At 36.4% G+C, this 23,871-nt stretch overlaps 1 protein-coding gene across 2 annotated transcripts in view; it reads left to right on the top strand.

Annotated features, from left to right (window-relative positions):
* Positions 1–3,160: 3,160 nt before the first annotated feature.
* The window catches only part of LOC127984385 (reticulon-1-A), a 29,662-nt gene continuing 8,951 nt past the window's right edge, over positions 3,161–23,871 (top strand). Inside the window, exons 1-3 of one of the 2 annotated variants that reach the window (XM_052587027.1) lie at positions 3,161–3,781; positions 14,671–15,396; positions 15,909–16,706. In XM_052587027.1, the coding sequence (XP_052442987.1) occupies positions 3,571–3,781; positions 14,671–15,396; positions 15,909–16,706 (1,735 nt within the window). In that variant the 5' untranslated portion in view covers positions 3,161–3,570. Of the gene's footprint in view, positions 3,782–14,670; positions 15,397–15,908; positions 16,707–22,029; positions 22,221–23,871 lie in introns of those variants that run through there. The other variant, XM_052587028.1, reaches the window with a different exon arrangement.

The raw sequence follows: 23,871 nt of genomic DNA, 5'->3' as shown, positions 1-23,871 counted from the left end.
AAGCTTTTCATTGAGATCATGAAAACTGCACCTGTGTTGGGCTGTTGCCTTGTTCTTTGCCAAGCAGTAATTGAAATGTTGTTGCCAATCTCTCCCTTTCATCTTTTCTCCTCTCCACCTTTTCTCAAGGACAAAGGAGCCACATTGCTATCCGTTTATGCCTTGAAAAGCTTTCAATAAAGAGATAGTTATTTTTTGTGAGACAAAAATGACACACTTTCTATGTCTCATGACCATGTTTTTGCAGTGTCTTATTATTATTTATTATTAAAGTGTCTGTCTTTTTGCTCCTCATGAATTCACAATAAACAAATGTTCGGCCTGTATTTAGGCCCAACATGTAATAAGATGATTTATTTTATTAAAGATACAAAAATCCATGATCGGTGATTTAAAAAACAAAACAAAAAACAATTATTTTTAAGTGTTTTGCCATTGCAAAACTACCATTAAGATTAAAGATTAATGTTCCATATTCAATCTTCACATGACCCCTCACTATTGCTCCACAATGCCTGCCGTTTAAACAACAAAAGGAGACACCTAAGCTCTTTTTGTTGTTGAACCCTGACGAGACCGACCAACTGGAAATCACCCAAATGAACAGCTACAATATTAGATCTAGTAGACTTAATGACATAAGATCATTTTTGGTCTTATTCCTGTGTAAAAGTCATTTCCAGTGTCCTTAATTCCAGCAAGGGATTACAATCTAAAGACACAGTGGATTATCGATACCAACTGAGCTCTGCTGTAATACAGGCCAAGAGAAATGGCACACACAAATCCATGGCCTAATTTTTTACACTTGCTTATTTGCTGTAATTCTAATCTGTAACAGAGTTCAGATGGTTTGTGCATTGAGCAGTACAGCTGACCTTGCTGTTGACAGCAGCTGAATTTATTTCTATATGAAGATGATAACAACAAAACAATAAATTATTTGGATTAACTCCCTTTGTTCTTCTCTGACAATATCTTAAATTGGGTTTCTTTTTCTGGTGGACAGTACTATGTTTGCAAAAGTATCTGTCATGTTTGCAAAAGTTTCTGTCATGAACCACTCACAAATTTTAATGTGTATATTTTAATGTAAAATTACATTTTACTTATAATTAAATTTATTTACTATTTATGACAGGAATTCTCACTTTAACATCAAGAGCCATGTGTATGTTTTGTTTTTGTTTTTCTCATAAAAAGATTTTTTTTTTTTATGATTGTAAGTAGATCAGTGAGTAGATCAGAATTTTACCAAATAAATATTTTTGCTAATAACTACTAACACACCATATTGTAATCTTATTACAAAGTTATAGTGGAAAACAAACACATTAAAATGTCCTCTATACTCTATCACAGCAATCAAGTCAATTAACAAACTGAACTAACTCAATTAGCTAACTTTCCTTTTTTAATGTTTCTTCTTTATACATAATATATGTAATGTACACAAATATTCCATTAAACTGAATAGCTCATTATTCATGCACAGGAGGGAAGTGAGAGAAAACTAACTATTTTAATTTATTTACTATTTTTAGTAATTATTATTTTGATTTCACTGATCATGAGCGCCTTATAACGATTATTTTTCAAAAGGTAGCTGATGCCACCTAGTGACAATGTGGCGGTAACTACTAAGTGCAATAAACAGTATTATTTAACAATTGAAGTGATTATTAATTAATACATATAATAATTATCATTATAATAATTAATTATGTGGAATGCATGATATCTAAATGTAATAAATAATTATACAAACAAAAAAAAAATTAAACAGACAAAAAAATGTTTTTATATGAAATATAAATACACCTATAAAATAAATAAAAGTAAAATATGAATTAATTATTTTATGCTTTATATGAAATAAGTTTTTACATGTTATTTTTTTTCTTTTTGGACTAATATTGAATTAAATAACTCTTCTAATAATAATGATTTAGAAACAGATTTTTTTTATAGTGAATAATTATGAATAAATATATAACAATACCACCCAATATGAAATGCCACATCATTAAATGCTCTAGTTTTAATAATAGTTTAGTCAGATACAAAGGATCGTCATTTCTTTTCTCCATAATTTTAATTTTATGTTGAGTGGTCAAATGAAACACAATGCAAAAATAAATAAATAATTGAATTCATCAGTGAAAGAGCAGTTATAATGACTAGTTTAGTTTAAATAGGGGCATTTAATGGCATGAAACAAGTGAAAAAAGCCATAATGGTCCAAGGGCAGAGTAATACACCATCCACTTATGATTTGCTCAGAAGCGATGGAGAGGAAGGTCACTGCATGCTAGACTAAGTGCAGATCATTCTATTGCTGCTGTCATTTCTTCTATCATGGTTTTCCATTCATTTGTGACCAAGCTACAGTAGCTTTCATTTCTTTTCTTCAGATTTCAGACATCTTTCATAAGTGAAATCTGCACTGTACTAATAATAGAAAAAACAAGAGCCATCAACTATGACTATAGCTGTCTGTAAAATGTAACAATGAAGAACTATATTTACATGATAACAAAAATTAAGAAAAATGTAAATTTCTCTGAAAAGCAATAGATAATTTCCAATGAGGAGAAATGACATCTGAGTATAACCACATATTTCACTACACAATCATTTGAGATTTGTCTCTATAGAAGACAGAGCGTTTTTTTAATTAAATAATATCTAATTAAGCTATAATATCATTTAAATTAGGCAGGGATTGGTTGTATTCCAACAGCACAGTAAATGAAATGCTTTCTGTATGTAATATATATAACAGAAAATGGATATGGATTATGTATGGAAACAGTATGGATTATGGTGAACCCACTGTTTGTATTGTGGACTAAGCAACTAGATGGCAATGAAAGACACAAACTGAATAAAAGAAGAGTAAATAAAAATTATCCGAGTTTCTCTATTGTAAGTATCCATTTAAGTTATTTAGTTAAGACTATAAAACTCGGTTGCATATAATATAGGTATAGAGTGTTTTCTTTATAGCCTACCATATAAAGAGGATTTTTTAAACCACAAAATCTGAAAAGTAGTTACCTCTGAAACCACAAGGTGACACCATTTCCTAAAAAACTAATAATAAGACCCATGACCACGCACTAATAGCGAGTGAAACTTTCAGGATAAATGCTCAGATCCACCCAGTAAATTCAGTCGTGTTTGATTTAGCTACAGTAGGTAGGCTACTAAGAATATATATTTTTATTATTATTATTATTTAAGCTGAATCCAATCCATAGAGTAAGTTTATTCGCTCAAACGATTGTAACAATTCATTTATTATCCGAAAGCCTTATTTTATGGCCAGCTCCAGCTCTGTGCGTTTAAATGCTGCGTGCCACTGTGAGCTCGAGACACGGTGACGTCATCGTCGAAACGCTGAACTAAACAAGCCGTTTCCAGCAGCTCGAGTCTCCACCGGAACACCGGGCCTGCCCAAACTACTTCTGATAGTTCCCCAGCGTCTGAACGGTGCTTTGCCTGCTTGTCTTCAGTCAGTGACCGCGTCTCTCTGAAGAGCATCGCACACAGACAGAAGGAGCAAACATGTCAGAGAAGCCAGAGGCAGACTCGGAGAGCAGCTGGTATGGGGACGATTTTAAGAAGATCGACCGCTTCGAGAGCACCTCCGCCGCCCGGCGGGATGACTTGGGAGAGGAGCGGCAGATGAGAGACTGGGAGGACGGAACAAGTGAAGAGAAACAGTTTTCCAGCGACCGGCAGCCGCTCCCTGTTGTCATGGAGACTGCTTCCACCGGTAAAGTGATTTTAATGTACATCGTCTCATATGAAACACTTTGAAATCCCTCGATGCTTAACTTGTCTGTCGACCGGGGCCTGGTTATCAGCTTACCTTGGCTTGCTGGCTCGCTCTGTCTGGAGTGCAAGCTTAATTGAATTTAGGGATGGACATCGTTTTCGAATCTGACATGACTAAAGTAGGCTGATAATTTGTGGTTCACAAAGTAAGTCTATTAATTTAGAGACTGATCCAGCTGAATCAAAGGTGTTTTTGATTCTAAAAGTTGCTATGTGACAGTTAAGTGTGTTATTGAATCAATAATAATTCAGTCAAATTATTAATCGAAGTAAACACCACATGTATATTTTTAATATAATAATAATTTGTATTCTACTCATGTATTAATGTATTAACTGCTAAATATATTCATCCAATATCACAAAAATAAGCAATCTATTTGTTCTCCATAAATGTAGTTTTTAAATTTATGTCTGAGACCTATTGATGAAACTAATTTTACTTACTATGATTTATAGTGTTATGCATACCATAAAAAAACTGCAAATGCAAAATACAGTGTTGTATAACTTGCTGTTTCCCCTTCAGTTGCTGGATATTTATCTTTGTCATTTTATCATTGTGCCTCAGCTGCTTTTCAAACCAGACACTTTACAGTAACCTTTACAGCATAGAGATCAATACTTGACATTGTCATTTGAACACTCATGGGCTTGGATCGAAAACCTGTTATATGGCATTATGCTACTAGAGAAACCTGAAGGACAGACAGAGCTGTTTAGACTAGTCTTTTTTCATGTGGTCTGTTTTTTTTCACTTAGTGAAATGACATTGTAGCTCCATTTCTATAAAACACCAGTCCAAAATTAGCCTTTACAACCAGACAGAAATCTAAGAGATAAGTAATGCTAATACTATATGAAAAAGGAAACTTTTTCAGGTTTGCACGTCTCTTAAAATGATTTTGTTTTTCAGTAAGAAAAGCCTGCTTTTTTGTGTTTGATGCATCTTAGTGCTGCAGACTGTTAAGTGAAAGTGCTATTATGTAATAGTCTTTCATATGGGTATCAGAAAGATGGAGAGGTTATCATTGGATAACAAAAAAATAACCTCATTATGAGCAATAAAACAGCAAGCCTATGTGGGAATGGTTTTAGGTGATAGGGGGGATTTAAAAAAAAACAATAAAAGTGCTTCAAGAGCAGTCAAAGCTTTTGCTTTTAATTAACCAAACAAGGACATGTGGAACATTTTCTACAGTTTCCTTTCCTATGCATGTCAACACTAAAGCACTGATATAAATGAGCTTGAATTAGTATCTTTAACATATTTCTCATTATAGCGGCATCATGAGTCACACAAGATTTGTAGAAGTTGTTTTGTGTGTATCTGAGTCACCAGACTGACATTGACAAGTGAATTCAATTAAGATTCCTGTAGTAAAACCCTCTAATCAGACTGGATCTCTCTCTGAATGACAGCCTATCCTATGATCTCTTAGAGGAAGTGCTACTTGGCCTTTTAGATCACATTGTTAAACACATTCTTGATGTTGATATTAACATGAATTGAGCTTGATTCATTAGGTGAGACCACATAGTAACTATTACTCATTTGACTTATGATAATACAATTTTAGATTAAAGTTTAGCAATACCATTTGTACATGATTAATTTAATGGACAGACATGAAAAAACCTCTGACAGAATGCATTTAATGTGAATACATCATCTTTTTGATAACATATAAGTCAGAGCAAGAGCAAACATTACTGCAACTACTTGTTGCAATGTGCTCGCTTGCAATGTAGTTATTCTTATGTCTTTCACTATATAAAAACTTGATCATTTCCTCCTGATTTCATAAAACAAACAGTTCACCAGTATCTTTGCATGGTTTCTTTGGCCTACTGGCAATATTATTTGATTTAAGGCATATAATGATATATGATGTGTAGGTTGTGTACTGGAGAGACCCACTGTGTTGTCTTTCATGGTACCCCAGATCAGAAATCAGAAAGCCTTTTGAGTTGTATACAGACAGGCCGTTCATCATTTTTAATATCTTCGCTTCAGTGAACCGTGATTCATTAGGGACACTGGAATGCAAGTTCACTTTCTTCTTTACACACATACAGAAAGTGTTGCTGGTTGCAGAATATCACATGGGCATCAGAAATTTCTAAGAACCATAACAAGATTAAAAGAATCTATTTCCCCTTGCGGGAACACATTCGCCTCATTAGCACTGATTCAGCACTTGCTGTCATGATTTTAAAATGCTTGTATAGTTCAGAAATTGCTTTTTATATGCTGATGATCTACAATAAATTGATTAAACAACATTGTATAATTTTAGTTTAAAACTACTGCTCCAGACTGTTCACATTCATTTTATGTGAACATTTCTCTTGTTTTCTAGTACTTTGAGAAGCAAATGGCATCATATTATGCTTAAAACAAGAAAAAAAACATTGCCAGTGGAGTTTTTCTTCTTCATATAGAAGTACTGACATGAGAAAATAAAAAAGGCAATAAATGTCCATAATAAGTAAATTATACTTAATTGGGTCTAAGAAAAAAAGAGACCCCAACCTCCAAAATTTAATGTGTTTAAATATAAACCATTGTTTGTTTACATATTCTTTACTTTTGTTTCTATCCTTTACTAAGCATTGTGGAATATATTCAACATGTATAGGAAACATACTAAAAACAAGCTTAAAGGGTTAGTTCACCCAAAAATGAAATTTAGGCCATAAATTACTCACTCTCAAGGCATACTAGGTGTATATGACTTTCTTCTTTCAGACGAACCCATTCGGAGTTATATTAAAAATTGTCTGTGATCTTTCAAGCTGTTTAATGGCTGTGTTGCAGTGCATCAGTCCAAAAGAAGTGAAATAAAAGCACCCATCCATTAAAAAATAGTGTCTCACATGGCTCCAGGGGGTGAACAAAGGCCTCCTGTAGCGAATCGATGTGTTTTTGTAATAAAAATAACCATATTTAAAACATAATTATCAGTTTAAGCTTGTGCTCACTGTTGTAAATGGAAACAATTCCGGGGTAGATGACGAACAAGGTCATGACGTATGATGAAAAAAAGAAAATGAATTTAGAACCTAACAGATTTCAGAAGCTTTTTAAAACCACTATTGATAGTTGGGGTCACTATATTTGTATTTCATTTTAGATAATTACTACATTTTTCTTTAAATATTGAGATTGCTATGCTTTACCTTTTACATTTTTTACTATAAACCCACAATTCCTGCAGATACTGGCATGCTGGAACAGTTGGTTTTTTCAGGTATAAGAGAAGTACCTGCAACAGCTGCCACTGGCTCTCCATCTGCATCTGTTCTCATGATGAAGTAAATCCAGTGAATTCATACACATACACAATAGAGTAACCATGTGAAAGAGTGCCTGTATTGATTTGAAGTTGGCATGGGCTCCTCCTTATGTGCCACAAACCTGTCAGTGGCATCTTGATCTTCCCTTCAACTTTATGTGTCAGTCAGACATACTGCTCTGCAGAGATATGAGCTGGTGGCACAGCAGAGATGAGTGTCTAAAAGGAAGCCCATCTCAGTGACTTGGAGGGCTTAAAAAAATGAAATTGTGGGATATAATTATGCTGCTTTGAAACCTAACTCCTGTCATATTTTCCCTCCCAGTCCCTTTTAATCACTCTTGTTTGTTAAGGAAAGTGCAGTGTCGCTTCATCAGTGTCTTCCTGTGAAGATTGACCTGGCGCTGACCAGAAATAACACAGACTAGAGGAAGGAAGTCCTCACAATGTACTGATCTTTCTAAGCTTAGTTAAAACAGTCAGAGCTACTCAGCTCAGGAAAGAGAAATTCACAGTTAGTCAGGATGGTAGCTCAGCCTACATTTTCACTGGCTTTAGCATAGTTTTTGAAGTGCTATGCTAACTGAAACTGAATACTCATCTAACCGTTATAGGATGCCCTTGTGAAAAAGAAAATCATTTTAAAAGGAGACTTTATTCTTATTACATAAATAATATTCTTAAATGCACTTACGAGTCCTTATTTGACCCACTTTAGCAAGATGTAATTACATATTTCTATGTAATTAGGGGCCAAACACCGAAGGTGCGATTGCACCTATTGTATCCGTTGGCGTTCTTTTTCTTCTTCTGTTTCTTCTTCCCTCTTGATTCTATGGCAGCCCATAGAACTGCTTGCGGGAAAGTTGGGAAATTTGGCAAACTGATAGAGCACCATTTCAACATTAACCACAGCAAGTTTGGAGTCTCTAACTCAAACTCTCTCTACTCAAACTCCACCACTTGTACAAAGTTTCACTCATGTTTATGCTCATAACTTTTGACTGTAAGGTACATACAACAAAAACTAGTTTTTCGCTATTTTTAATAGTTAATAAAACCTACTTTTTCAAACTTGTCCTAGACGGGTGTTCTTATTTTCTCCAAAATTGGCTCAAATCATCTTCAGACAATGCTGGGAAAAAGTTAAGGATTTTGTGGATAGACATTTTTTGTTAATAAAATGGATAGACGTTTTTGTAAAGCGCCACTACAAAATTGAGGCATAATGCCAAAATGACTCTGAGGCTGTATCTCTGCAAAGCCTTGACATATTGACACCAAATTTGTTGTTGTCATCTCACACAGAACACATCACATTTATTTGATAACAATGCTACCTATTGGTCAAAAGTGATAGGCCAATAAATCATATTACTAGTGGTTGTATTTATGATTTTTCAGCCATTTTGACTAAAATCATCTTAAAATGGTTTTAATTACTCATTGCTGCAGTTGGTCTGATGCTTGCTTCTGTAGTGCTTGGCCGCTTACTGCTGTATTTTCATAATTACTTCTATTGTCTATGTGTATTGCCAGAAGAGCTGATTATAGTCAATTGTAAATTGTATATAATGGTAAACTAAAATTCTTTTGAAACTTTTATTACAATATTATAAATTTCAACTTGTATAATAAGCTGAAATTTAGTATGTTCTAAAATGTGATGTTGAATGACACATTACAGTTAAAATTATAAAACTTCCGAGACGAGGGTGCATGCGTGTGTGTGTGTGAAGGGCTTCTTTTTTTAGGCTATACTCTCTTGCAATTGAACATGAATACGTTTACTACTTAAAAACATCAAAGCTAAACATCATATCTAGTCAAACCGCATCACGACATCGTTACGAATACAGTATGGGACTAAAATCAGCGAACATCAATGTATAGGCTTAGGCTACATTACCTTGTTTCAGCGAAGCTTGGTGAAACAGCATGGAGTCGATATTTTCGGTTCAGATGCTGAATCATTGAAGTCGTACTGCTGTGGAATGTTTGCAGTAGATACATTGCACCTTGTTCTCTTCTTTTTTAAGAATGTAATGATCCCAAACTTTAGACATTCTCTGCCGTTTATGGACATCTTTACTCCCCGCCATTGCGCCAACTAAATAAAAAATGTATCACGTGCTATGGTGTGCTTCCTGAACATTGAACAACGATGTGAATCAGATCCCTGTGCGTATAGTGCGCGTCATAGGAATTTAACAAGGCTTCGAGGCAGAGTTTTTGCCTGGAGGAATTTTTGTAATCGAGTTAATCGAGTAACTCAATTAATCATTTCAGCCCTAGTACTCTCTAAGTACTTAAGTGGTCTTATTTAATTAACCTTATAGTGTCTGCAAGTACAGTTTAATAAAAAAAATACTTTGAAAATGTGAAGTACATTGCACATGCAAAAGCACACTTCTTTTTCATTAGGTGGCCTAAAGTATCTAACTCTTGTAAATTAGCATTAGCTAACTTGATACACATATGTATTTTTCCCAAGAGTCTTTTACAACAAGATATTATGTCTCAATTCTGAGATATAGATCTGCCACCATATGTCAGTATCCCTGCATTTATTGACCTGTTAGCTGACTCTTCTTTCTTCCTTTTACTTAGTTAATCCATTAGCTACATGCAACACTAGGCATGTTATATTTGAGCAACCGTGACAAGTCTGAAGTTGTATAGTGTTGTAAGTCTCAGATCTAATGATTAACTGATACTGTGGATCCTGCTAATTCTCCTCTGAGTTCTTTAGGTTTAAGCAGAGGAGTGATTAGCTTTAGTGCATTAGTGTTAGTGCCGTGGCTAATGCCTGACTCTTACCTAACACATCACCAGAACATGAGCTTTAACCTGTGCCAACAATGCAACAAGCACACACACCCGAACACTCACATAGCTAGTATGTGACTTTTTTGAAATTTTGTAATGGCCAAGAGAGAAAAATATAATTCCATTTTTATTTATTTTCATAATAATGTTTTTTTTTTTTTTTTTGGGGAGGGGGGGGGGGGTGCATTCCAAGTAATATCAATCAGACTGCAGTTGGATTGTTTTGAGTAATAAAAACTTCACCAAATAAATTAAAGTTAATTGAAAGTTTTTTATTTATAATAAAGTTAGCCTTTTTAGCAAAAGCTGATAATCTTTGTAATCTCCTCAGATGACTGTTGATGTAGACATGTCAACAAACAGCTTAGATGGCTACAGAAAATGAACAAGGACATTTAAAACATAACTCTGCAGTGACTGAATGATATGAGAAAGACAAATATCATATGAAGAGTTCATTTGCAAAAACCAATAAACACCTCCAATTAAAAAAAAAAAAAAAAAAAAAAACTGACCGCTGTGCATTATTATCCACATATAGTGGTATCCAGTGAAGCTGAAGACATGGTTTTCCACATCATCCATATTGTGTACTGGAATGCTTGCTTTGCTACTCAAATGTATGTCTTGCTGCCCTTGGCTTAGTAAATACCCAATTTCAATGGCTGGAATTCAGCCTTATTTTCTTTGTCGACATATTTCCTTTTGAAACTGAAAGTTGACTTTACAATGGCAACTTTATTTTTCATAATGTAAGTTTGTGGGTGAGTATGATTTTTTTATTAGATATTTTATTCAGCAAGGTTGCTCTACATTTATGAAAAGTGACTGTGAAGGCTTGTACATTTTTACAAGTTATTTAAATTTTGAATAAATGCTGTTTTATTATACTTTGAATTCATCAAATGATTCTGAGAAGAAATGGTTTTCACAAAAAAATATTTAGCAGCACAATTGGTTTCAATATTGATAATAATAAGAAATGTTTTTACTTAAAACTTTTACTCAAAAACATTTGAACAGTATTTTTTAAAATTTTTAATCTTATAATTAACTTTTAGGAGTACACTATCATATAGACGTCCAAGCTATCAGAAATGGCAAATGACACAAAACTTCAATTTTGATTTCATGGAGTCTTTAAAAGTATAAAATTCTTGTCAGAGGATTACATTGAAAACACTGTAGTAGTTTAGAACATAAAGAAAACAACTGCTTCAGTTGAGCAGTTGGAGAATTTAGAGAATTACAAGTGTAATAGTGTTTGGCCGAAGCAACTAACTAAATGTGTCAGTTTTTGAAAAATCTAAGCACTCTGTCTTTGTGAAAGACATTTTTTTTAGTTACAGGTACTCTAAATAAAGGTTCAGTACTTAAGGCCACCATGTATTCTCACTATTACTGTGTTATTGAGAGGATGAGTCATAGCTTGCACACTGCTTAAATGTTGAGGGTGAGAGGTGTGGGCTGGAGATTGTGTGGTGCGAACTCATGCAGGATTGTCCATCAAATACTGAGACATTCCAGTGACAGTCACTGAGATGATTTTATTGCTATGAGGTTGCAGGTACTTATGGTTACAATATCAGTTAACCTTAGCAATGTGATAAAGAAGGTTGTGAGTTGATGGGGTTTTTGTTTTTGAAGTATCAGTGGCTGTCTTCTCTCTTTGCACTTTTTTCATAGATCCTCACATTTTTTAGCTACTGATGGGTTATAAATAGAGCCCCAGTGGAGTCGGTTTACCCAGTGAATGTAGGGCAGTACAGAGACAGAGGCACAGGCTCCCTGATGGAGTGGGGTCACGTATGGTGATTTACACGAGTCATGCAATTATCCACAGTTACACATTTGTAATACTGAAGTCAACAACAGAGAGAGCAAAAAACTAAGATTAGCCTAGTGAAACTCATTTTCAAAACAAACAAGTGGATTAAAATGAACTGAAATGAGACTGATATTGAAAACAAAATCATAAAACAAAATATTACACACTTACTCGCTCATCCATCCGTCTCCTAACCTCTCTCCTCCTCTCCATCTGTTCATTCACCCAGCATGATCAGAAGCAGTGAAGCTATGAAAAACATTAAGCTACCTCTAGGTATAACATCAAATTATTTTTAACAAATTAAAAATTAAATTAACCTGTGAGCAAACTTTTAAAGTGATATATATGATATATAGTGATATATAGTTGTTGGTGTTTTTTTTACATTTAATGCTGCATTTTAATATGTACAAAATGACACTCCGCAATTAGGGAAAGATTAAGATCCTCCAGTTTTAACATTAATTATCACTGTATGTTTTCTTGTTTTGTAGACTGAGGCAGGGAGATACTCTGGTGTCACCGCCAATGCTCAGTTTCTGATCCCTGTTGTGTGTGTGTGTGTGTGTGTTTGTGATTCTCGAGCCCTTTTGTGACACTATTGCCGTCGACCTTCGGATAAACATTGAACTGGAAAACTGTCATCTGCCACAAATAGCCGCAGTAATATAGAGAAGGACAGAGAGACATAAAGGAGTGGCCAATGTGATGGGAAGGACTTAGAGACAAGGAGAATTGGTGTGGAGGGTGTGTGGTGGTCAGTGTTGTGGGTAACGCGTTACAAAGTAACGCGTTAGAGTACTCTAATTACTTTTTTCCTGAAATGTGTAACTTAACGCGTTAGTTTCGTGCGGAAGTAATCAGTAACTTCGTTATTTTTTAAAAAAAGTAATCCGTTATTTTAAGGAAAGGAAAATCCCGACTGCAGCCTGCTTTTTGTCAGACAGTAGTCCTAGGTCTACTGTGCCACCTGCGGATGTATCAGCGGAGCCGAAGCTCTGTGATCGTAAAGTCAATGGCTGTGATGCGTCTGTGCCCTGCGCCTGACCCTGTGTGTGTGTGTGTGTTTTTTTTTTTTCGAACTCCCGGCAAGATAGCAGAGAGGACAGCGTTTGGTTTATGGAAGTACGCACATTATTTTCAATTTGTCAACGAAAAAGAAAAGAACATAACGGTAAAATGCACACTCTGTGAGTGACACTTTAATAATAATTAGTTCGGCTATTAAGCGATTTGTCATTTGCCTGTGTGGCAGTGAAGGATTTAATTCGGTCGGTTTGTTATCATTTTTGTTTGACAGGCAGCTGTTAATTTCTGTTAGATCGTTGGCTGGCTGGTTGTTCATCATTTCTAAATGGATTTAAATCTGCAAGCCTGTTTAAGGTTGTGTTTACAAGCAAGCATACTTGTACTTTGATAACTGCATTCTTTAAAGTTAAAGAAAAATCAGGAGTTATCTTGTGGTGCTCATAATATACAGTTGCCTCGGCTACCCGGGCTGGGTAGGTGCGAATTTTGATTAATAATATGTTCTGTGATAATAAATAAATAAAACGCCATGTGGAATAGCCGATTGCTGACTGTCTTTCCTGTTATTGTTATCCTGCAGTGTTAATTTAGTCGGATGACTGACGTTATTTATTGTCGGGAGTCACGACTTCTAGGTGCATTTAAAGGGGCCGGGGGCTGTGTCTGTCGTGTGTGAGCCGCTGCGAACGGCTTTTAATTTTTGGTAACGCATGAGTACTCTAACGCGTTACTTTTATGAATAGGTAACGCTGTATCATAACTGATTACTTTTAATTGATGGTAACGTTGTAACCTAACTAACTACTTTCCAAAGTAACTATACCCAACACTGGTGGTGGTGCCCTCACTAACTGCTGATGAGAGCTGTCACTGCCACACATCAATAAAGCCCTCTTTAATATTTCCACCTTAATTACACACACAAACTTATTCTCTTTTTAGCATCCGAATTTCACGAACAACACATGCCCAGAGTCGAATTCACCTCAAGGTCACTTGATCTAAGAAGCTTTGTGAGGCACAGCATGTCATTACAGATCAGGTCAAACTGCTGCTCTGGTGTGCAGCTCTCGTCTAGAATGCTGTATTTATTATATAACAAAATAATACAGCTGCAACAAAACAGTACAGTGATGTATAATCATATTAGTTGAAACAAAATATGGCTTATGAAAGTATGCAAACAAATAAAAATCTGAAAAAAAAATCCATTGTATTTGAGACCAGTACTTTAGTGGTAAGTTTAACTAAAAAGACAATTAAATTTAATATTAACCGAGTTTAACAAATAAAGCTTCATGGTCATGGAAAAATATGAGATGGGAGGAAAAATTATATTTTATTGCTTTTGTGTTTCTTCTCAAAAGTTTGACATTTTCCATGAAAATCTTTGTGTTCCTTTTGCAAAACATTTTCTTTCTGAAAAATATTCCATTCCCAGAGAGGCTATGCATTTGTTTATATTTTTGTTTCCAGTTGTTCTCCAGTTTTGTGAGTGAATGCAAAAGTTTTTGTTAGTGAACCCAAAAGTATTGCATGTGAACATAAAATGTTTGCAAGAGAACACTAATCGCTTGCAAGAGAATGTGAAACACTTTATTTTTTTTGGTATAATGTAACAGTTTTTTGCTATAATCTACAATTTTCCCATCACCATGTCCCTTTATGGGCTCCATAGTGTCATATAAGAAAACGGTGTAAAGGGTGTATACGTTTTTTGTTTTGTTTGTTTTGTTTTTGGCTAGATTTGAGCAAGAATAACAACACAATTTTTTTTGAATAATCATTGTTAATCATTATCACACTATGTTAAAATATGTTATATCTCCTCTCATGCAGATAAATCAGATTTAATCTTCCAGAAGAAGTCCACTGATGACAGGGATGACCCGTACACCTCCCTCTTGTCCAGTCAAAGCTATGCTTCACATGAAGACACCTCCTACTTTTCTGGCAGCATGGGCAGATCTGGTGACAAAAATACATCCAGCACAGAAGACTTCTCCTCTGGTTCCCATTTCCAGTTGACCTTGGACTCTGGCATCAAGAACCCCAGTGCAGAACAAACTGACAGCTCTCCCAAGATGCATGACTCTGAGAAAGCTTTTGACTCTTCTTACAACTATATGGACATCAGTCGTAAAGAGGACTCCTGCAGTTCACAACGCCCCCTTGAGGACTGGAGGATGAGCGGCCTCTCAGAGCCGACCCACTACACAAAACTAGAGAAGAGCCCATCACCGGTAGAAGTGGATGTGGAAGACATTGGCTCTGCAGCAATTCTGGACTCCCAGACCTTCCCATATGTGGAGGAACCATCTGATGAAGAGCTGTCTGACTACCAGCCCTATCGGTCACCAGGTACCGGCAGCAGTGCCAGCCCAGTAAAATTCACTCTGACAGAAATGCCACCTACATCTGTATCGCCCACCAATGTCCAACACAGCCCCACAATTACAGTATCAGAGAAGGAGAGCATTCTGAGTCTGGGGCTGGAGGGAGTGCCAACTGTCACTCTCTCAGAGCCTGAGGATGAAAGCCCTGAGTCATCTACACCTCCTACAGGTGGGCATCACCATCCCACACAAGCACTTCACTGTAATGTATTCATTAAACCTCCTTTAATTCCTCTGCTAGCTGACCCTTTGCTTCTGTGTAGGTGTATTTGTCAGTCTGTAAACTTTCAGACATTTAAATGTCTTCATTTGATTTGCTTTTATCTAAAGAGAATGAAAAATGAGCAGGTCTATGATGTAGTCATGATTTTTTATAATTTTTCCAAAAATCTAATATTTCTGTACAGTAATGTTGCTCCAGCATCAACAAAAGATGGTGATCCAGGAATTTGTCTGACTTGGCAAGTTGATCTTCTAGAAATCCAAACGGTCAAAAATGCCCATAGATGAGGAAGCAACCAATTTTTAAGAGCAGTGGCTCATGACTATTATTGGCTGTACATACACAGTAATATAATAACACACACATGCGTACACTGTGGGATACCTTGGCAGACCAGATGGCCACTAGACACCTCACCTTACTACCTGTCCTTTATCTCTCCTTCTCTTTCTTAATAGAAGAGTCTGATTCTCCTTTGGATCCAAAATTCCAGGCTGATGAAACTAAAATAATGAGTTCCACCCAAGACAAGACTCAAACATCTCCCATCTCACCCTCTCCACCTACTTCCAAGCAGGAGAGTTCACCAGTAGAGATGAAGTCTTCCCCACCAAAACCCACTTTGCCTCCTTCCCCCCAGGATGTTGAGGGTAGCAGTGCTGAATCTGGAGACTCTGAGATTGAGCTGGTGTCTGAAGAGCCTAGTCCACGAGCTCCCAACACTGGCTACATGAGCTTCACTAAGAGTCCCAGCATCACTTCATCAACCACAGTACCTTCCACAGTGCCCGCCCCGTCTTCTACCCTTACATTTGCCCCGAGCCCTGCAATGCAGTACAGCATCTTGAGGGAGGAACGTGAAGCAGAGCTGGACAGTGAACTGGCTCTGGAGTCCTGCGGTGAGGAAAGTCCCAAAAGATTGACCCATGACTCCACAAAGGGTTTCAAGGAGAGCCCACAGCCAGTGAAAAAACCCACAACCCTGACTTTGGCAACTAAAGCACCAGTCATGACTCCCACTGCACCTGCGCCTGTTTCGGCCCCAGCCAGTGCTCCTAAAGAGAAGACATCCACCATGGAAGAGAAGCCCAAACCCAGCAGCAGAACCCCCAGTCCAGGCCTGCCAGAGCTGAAGGTGGAGCATCCTGCTGGGGAGGTGCACCAGAGAGAAAGAAGACGGTCCAGTCAAGCCCGCAGGGGCTCTGAGAGAACGACTGCACCACCTGTCGTCTTCCAGGGTCTAACCAGGGAGAAAGGTAAAACTACTTTCCCCAGTAACTCATAGTCACCTCAAAACACAAGGGGATTAGGGGTGTGCCCAAACGAAGCGTGACAAAAAAAACATGTTCTACGGAATCACTAATGGGTTAGCCGCTTGCTATCGGTTGCCTGTTGTATTACAGTACATGAAAGTTTACTTACCACATCTAATCTTGTCAAATGTGTGGTAAGTACTGCCACTCCATAGTATAGAGTCCTTGTGAATGTGAATCTCAAAAGTGAAAGTGAAATTAGAATGTGCAATCTAAAGCGGTTTTAAATCTCCCTGATTCCCACGATTCATACACAACCCAATGATATAATTGCGAGAAAAAGTATTGAAATATATGGGGGTTTTTTTATCCTCCCATCTCGTAGGCTAGTTATTCCCTTTAGGGTTTCCGTATTACCCTTCATTTCCTTTCCAAACACGGAAATGGGATGTGGCAGATTGCGGGAGAGGGGGTGGGGGGTGGGTTGGTATCACAATGTCAGCTTAACATTGTGATGTCTGTCAGCCAATTGCGATGGACGATGACATCATCTATCAGCCCAACCCTATTTTATATAACAATTCTTCCCCTCTGCATCACCCTAGCGCTGTTTTGGAGAGTACCACAACCCTTTCCTCTAAATGTAAACACGGCGCAGCCGGTTATATGTCAGCTGTTTGATTGCATGAAAACCATGCACATGTATTGTAATACTCTCCAAAATGGCGCTAGGATGAGGCAGAGGAGAAGAATTGTTGAATAAAGTAGTTATTTTTGTTTGCTTTGTGCACAAAAAGTATTTTTGTAGCTTCATAAAATTACGGTTGAACCACTGACGTAACCTGGACCAATTTAATGATGTCCACATTTCCGTGCCTTGATCATGGTAGTACCCTTGCATCTATGGAGGGTCAGAGAGCTCTCGGCATTCAACAAAAATATCTGAATTTGTGTTCCAAAGATAAACAAAGGTCTTATGGGTTTGGAATGACATGAGGTTGAGAAATTAATGACAGAATTTAAATTTCTGGGTGAACTATCCCTTTAATGCATGAACAGTATATGTATGAAAGTGTATAAGTGCTTTTATGGCCCCAGTAAAACTACTATTTAATTAAAGCTGAATCATTCTTTCTTAGTAATTCAGGTCTCACTATCAGTAAATCATTTTCTTAAAGGAACAGTTCCCACAAAATAGTTCTGTCATCATTTACTCATCCTCATGTCATTCCAAACCTGTTTGGTATTCTTTTTCTTTGAAACCTAAAAGGTGATGTTCTGAATTGTTTATAACAGATTAGTTGAACAGTGATCAAAACAACGAGACATTTCTCAAAATATCATGTATTATGTTTTACTAAAGAAAGTCATACAGTTTTGGATCAACAGAGTAGGTTAGAGTAGACATTATTTTATTTATTTATTTGTATTTATTTATTTATAACTATCCCTTTAAAAGACCTGTAATAGCTGCAATTAAAAATAAAAAATGACTCAGGCTTGTTGGCCTCGCCCTGGAAACTCCCTTTGGCTTTAACAGCAGGAAAAAAGCACATTTCAATGCATCAGTCCCTTAAGAATCAGTCATTACTGGGCATGCACAAGCTAGCTTATGTAATATTTTCCTAATATTATAAAAGGCAGGATAATTGTTCATGTGGAATTTAATACAATTTATCTTAGATATCAGTGAGTTTGCAAGGTAAAAGAAGGTGATGAGATTTCATTGATCCATTTCCTGCTTAACTGTTCACTGCACATGTGTCATTGCGTTTCTTCATCACCCAACAGAAGTGGTCCAGAGAAATACAGCACAATGTTAGATGACATTTCTAATCATCCCCAGAGCTCAAGGTCATGCACAGGAACTATGAATTTTACAAGACACATTTCTCTCCCTTAAGATGGGTTGCTTATGATTTAGGTTTTTTTTTTCACACCTGACTGCTCCCTGCATCTGTTGTTTGTGTCTTCAGGATTCAGCAGAGCTCAGTGGAAATATCATGTGTGAAACTGTGAAAAATTATTATGGAAGATGTGGCTGACCTACAGCAGTTTGTGCTTTATAAAACCTTATGGTTTATTGAAAACATTTTAATCCCTTCAGTGATGGGAACAAATCCAAGTAATGATGAGTAAGAGATATAAATAATGAAAAGTGGATGGCTATGTTTCTATATTTATATGATCCTAATCACTATCTATAATAAAAATAAAAAATAAAGTATATATATATATATATATAAAACAATTCAAAACTTTTTTTATATTTTTTCAATTATTATTTTGACTTCATTGTGTATTAGTAGATGAGTACATCATTTGTTTATGTCTGTTGAAGGCAGTCGCCATCTTTTATTAATGCTCTGGCTTTGAGCTGGACTGTTGTTTGAAGATTTCATAACAGATATCACCCTGTGGTTCAGGTCAGTTTCTGTCTGCTACATTTGTGACCTGCGAGTGCTGCCGTCTTGTGATTACATAGCCATTACAACGCAACATGGGAGGAGGAAAAATCGTATAATTATCTTATAATCAATTAATTTGTAATGCAATCACTGTTTTATATGATGCTTGTCAGTCAATATATTAATCTTTACAGCACTTTGAACCATGAATCCGTGTTTATAGAAAGAGATCAGCTTTACTGTTGTCGCTAGTTTACCATTATACGTGTGTGTGTGTCTGTGGCGTTTTGCAGATTAGGTATGGTGCCACAGTCTGTCTGGCTGCACCCTCTCTCCCTCCTCCTTTCTTGAGCTCAGTGTCTCACCGAAGCCTCTAGAAATGAGATGGCATTTGTATCAGCATTGACACATACTGAGGACGGGTATCAAGAAAAATGCAATTTTCTTCCAGCAGAGGGCTCAGTTTACCACTTGCTTTCCTTGTTTTGCTGTCAGACCATAGACTGGAGAGAGGGGTTGTAATGCATTATTTATTATCAGTATATGTGTCTTTGCATAAAATAGAGATTTTTGACCGAATTTTAAAGGGCAACAACTGTTTTCTTGTGTGTATGTGTTCCTGTGTTAGTTAATTATGTTTATACTAATGCTTTCAAGTTTGAGGTTAGTATATATAGTATATAGTATAAAATGTAATTTATTCTTGTAATGGCAAAGCTGATTTTTTTTTTTTACTGCCATTATTAGTCATTACTAGTTGATGCGAGCATGATTCTTCAGAAATGATTATGTTCTGTTTGATATTTTTGTGTAAACCTACAAATAAAAAACCAACAGCATTTAGAATTTTGAAATAGATTTCAAGCAGGACTTTTTTTCATGAAATGATATCATTATCAGCAGTTTCCCTTAAATTCTTTAACAAATATTTGATTTTAATGTATGCAATGTGTTAAGGAGTTTGGGTTTATTATTGGGTTCTGAATCCACTCTAAAACAATGATTGTAGGGTCTATAGCAGGGTCATTTCACTTTCTTGGTGAGGTTAAACCAACCATTAATCATTAAATTGTCATTCTCTATTTCTATTCTGCTTCATACTTTCTCTATTAATCATTTATCTTCTAAAATTTTCCTGTGTCATGAGTTCACTGAAAGCTTAGGCAAAGACATTATACATGCTAATTGCTATTGTTTGGATGTGAATCCCCCCCCCCCCCCATTTTTTTAAGGATATTATTATTATTCTTTTTTTTTTTTTTTTTTTTTTGTATACATAAAAGTTTAAATCTATACAAAGTTATGCCAAATGTCTAAGATAATGCATCATTCTCTTTTGTGTGATAAACTGATGCAGTTACTGTTATCTCTGACAGTACATGACATATGGGATCATGGCGGAGGTTCTCTGTGCACTGAAGTGTCTCAGAACAGTCTGCCATCCTGCCATGACTAGAACCAGAGGCAGTTATTAGGCGATGTCTGATACACTGTAGTATGAGATTTTAAAATAACATGTAGATAATATTACAAATTATTTATATAATAACTAATATCATATTTTTGTGGGGCAGATCCTTAATAATTTGTAGAAGTCTGTGTACATTTGTATCTGAATTGTTTTTTACTACAGTAAGTTAATTGTGCTGTACTACCATTTAATTGTTTGTGTCTGTATTGGGTCAATACTTTTGTTCAGCAAGGATACGCTGTTCAAAAGAGATTTTTTGATTTATTAAAGAAACTTTCTTTTAGTCAAAGAAACAATTTTTTTTTTTACTGATGCTAATAAGAAATGTTTCTTGAGCAACACATCAGCATATTATAATGATATCTGAAGGATCATGTGACACTGGAGTAATGACTGCTGAAAACCTTTGTCATCACAGTAATAAATTACTTTTTAAAATACATTCATTTTAAACTCTAATAATATTTCTCATTATTATGCTTTTCAGTACTTAAATCCAATAAATAAGTACTTCTTTCAAAAACATTACAAAATGTTATTAAACTATAGTGTGTGTGTGTGTGTGTGTGTGTGTATACATATGATAATGGGCAGGCCTGATGATATTGTAACTTTATATCTTTAAATTAGTAACGTTTACTTTTTATGTAGATTTAGTTTTGCAGCATCCCCACAAGTAGGCCTTGTCAGAAAAAGTCCCACTGACGTTCATATGGCCAGTCCATTTCTGACCACTGGACAGGACTGTGAGCCTGTGAGCTCATCCTATTTCTTTTAACCGAGAGCGCTGAGTCATTCTCTATATCTCATGAGGCTTGCCTCATGATGTCTCCTTCCTCACACACACATATACGCACACTCATACTCACTGTTCTAACAGTCTAGAGCGAAATTTGTCAGAGATGATGCTTCAAGTACAGAATGAGCCTTTGCACTGAACAGGCAAAATGCGTCTGCAACAATGTTTACCACCAGATCTGAACCTCCTCAAAAGGATTATTAAGGATTAGTCTCCCATCTAAAATGAAAAAGGAAAGCAAATATTTCATCCCCCCACTTTAGTCTATCTGCAGGGTTTTAAAGAGACCGTTAACCCCCCTAAAAAGAAAATCATTTTTTTTATTTTTTTTCCCGTAAAACACAAAAAGAGATATTTAGCAGTATGTTGCCGCTGCTCTTTTCCATACCATGAAAATGAATGGACTGTCAAACTCGAAAAATGTAAAAACTGGGTGTATTTTATTCAGCATCCTTTTTAATTTCTTTTTAAGTTGTCAGTCATGATGCTTTGCCCCTCCCCCACACATCTGCCTTTAACAAAATCGATTCTCAATTCCTCCACCAGTAGGCAGCACTATCGCCACATCTAGTCCTCCTCTCCTCCATCCCTGCCTCCCCTCCCTTATCTGTCTCCTCCTATGGGTCATTCATGCACTGGTGTGAACCGGTGAGCGAGAGAGAAAGAGAGAGAGGGAAAACGACAGATACGGCGCAAGGAGCGGAGAGGCTGTAGCAGTAGCGTTAGCAGAAAGCGATTCACAGTCCTTCCTGTCACCCAGCCTAGCATGCAGGCCAGCACCATGGCAGCGGCAGATTCAACCAAGATGGAAGGTTTCTGGAGCAACTGGAAGTGCAAGGGTAGGAGGAAGGGGGTCCTGGGGTACAGGGGATGCAACATGGGGGTGAATGTCGTGGGACAGAGAGGATGCATGTCTGGGGTTGATTATTTATTTATTTATTTGAGGCTGCTGGAATTTTTAGGAGAGGTGCATGTGGGATTCTGGAAGATGCTCAGACACGCCCGCATATTTTTTTTATTTTATTTTTTGCATCGAGGTCGCCGCCATCATGGGCATATGAGAGCCAGACTGGGGGGTTTGAGACAGCTGGGCACACCCTTTCTCTCCTACCTCCTCATTGTACTTAGGGGGTCCATCCTGAATTCATAGACTCTGGGTATGTTTGATTAGAATTAATAGGTATTGGTGTGCATGACTGCCTCATTTTCAGTTCAGATGCGCAATTGGATGCGGATAGTTCCATAAAGAGCTGTCGAATGCCTTTTCATGTGTCTTCATGTTTGGCTTGAATGTGTTAATCATAAAGGCCTTCAGGCTGCATTGGGAGCAGAAAGCGACAGAAGACAAGATGAAAGAGGGATGTGTGGGGTGTGGCTACCTGACTCTACAGTCAGCTCTAGTGTTGTCTGTGACAATTGTTTATTCTGTTAAAGAATGGATGTGGATACATATGCATGTGTGTTTATGTTCATAATAATAGTGAGTTTAATTTAATATCCACTGAAAGACAACTGTACATTCATCCTTTTAATAAATCCAATACCTAGACTATCACATTAGAGTACAATACCTAGATCACATTAGAGGGACTCGTGCGGGAGGAAGAAAACTAGAACGATTTAAGAGGGAGGGTTTTTGGTAGTAGCTATTTATATATTTAGCATTTAACATGTGTGACAGTTCAAGGGCTTATAAACACAAATAGATCCACATCAATGAATGGTATGCTTCTTTATGTTATTGTATTTAAATATTTAAGGTGTTCAGTCTTTGTTCCTTTCATGTTTATAATTTCTGGGAACATTTTACAATAAGGTTCAGTTATTTAACATTGGATATCATTAATTAACAATGAACAATATTTTAAAGCATTTAGGATCACGTTAATTAAAAAAATTGTTATTGTTCCTTTTATCTATCTATCTATCTATCTATCTATCTATCTATCTATCTATCTATCTATCTATCTATCTATCTATCTATCCAGTGTCATTGTATTTTATCATTCCATTACTTATTGTCATTAATGCATACTTTTTAGGCCTTTCAGCTATGATTAATTTGGTATTTATTGCCTCCTTTTAGTGAAGAAGACCCCTGTGTGCATTTTCTGTTAAGTGTTCTGTTGGCACTGCAACACTAAGCCATTACAAAAATTAAAATAGAAATTAAGATGATAAAAACAAAGCTTTCTCATTTTTTAATGCCATAAATGCCAAATATGTTGTATTGTTTGATGAGGATGTGCCTGTGTCAGCACAGGGTTGTGTATTCTTTATTTAGTCATGCCTGTTGGCTCAGGTTTTGCTAATATCTGTTCTTTATATATTGATTCGATGCTATAAAGTCAAACCACAGCAAAGGTGCTTTCTTTTCTTAAGTAAGCAGTTTCTGTTTCTCCTCACAGACTTCTCTCACAAGTGTGTGGTTTAATCAAAACTGTGACGTGAATCGCTACATTGGCTGTTATGGTCTTGATGGTAATTTGG

Source organism: Carassius gibelio, chromosome B20 (assembly GCF_023724105.1).
Source record: "Carassius gibelio isolate Cgi1373 ecotype wild population from Czech Republic chromosome B20, carGib1.2-hapl.c, whole genome shotgun sequence".
Taxonomy (NCBI): Eukaryota; Metazoa; Chordata; class Actinopteri; order Cypriniformes; family Cyprinidae; genus Carassius; species Carassius gibelio.
This window is presented reverse-complemented; position numbering and strand designations above follow the sequence as displayed.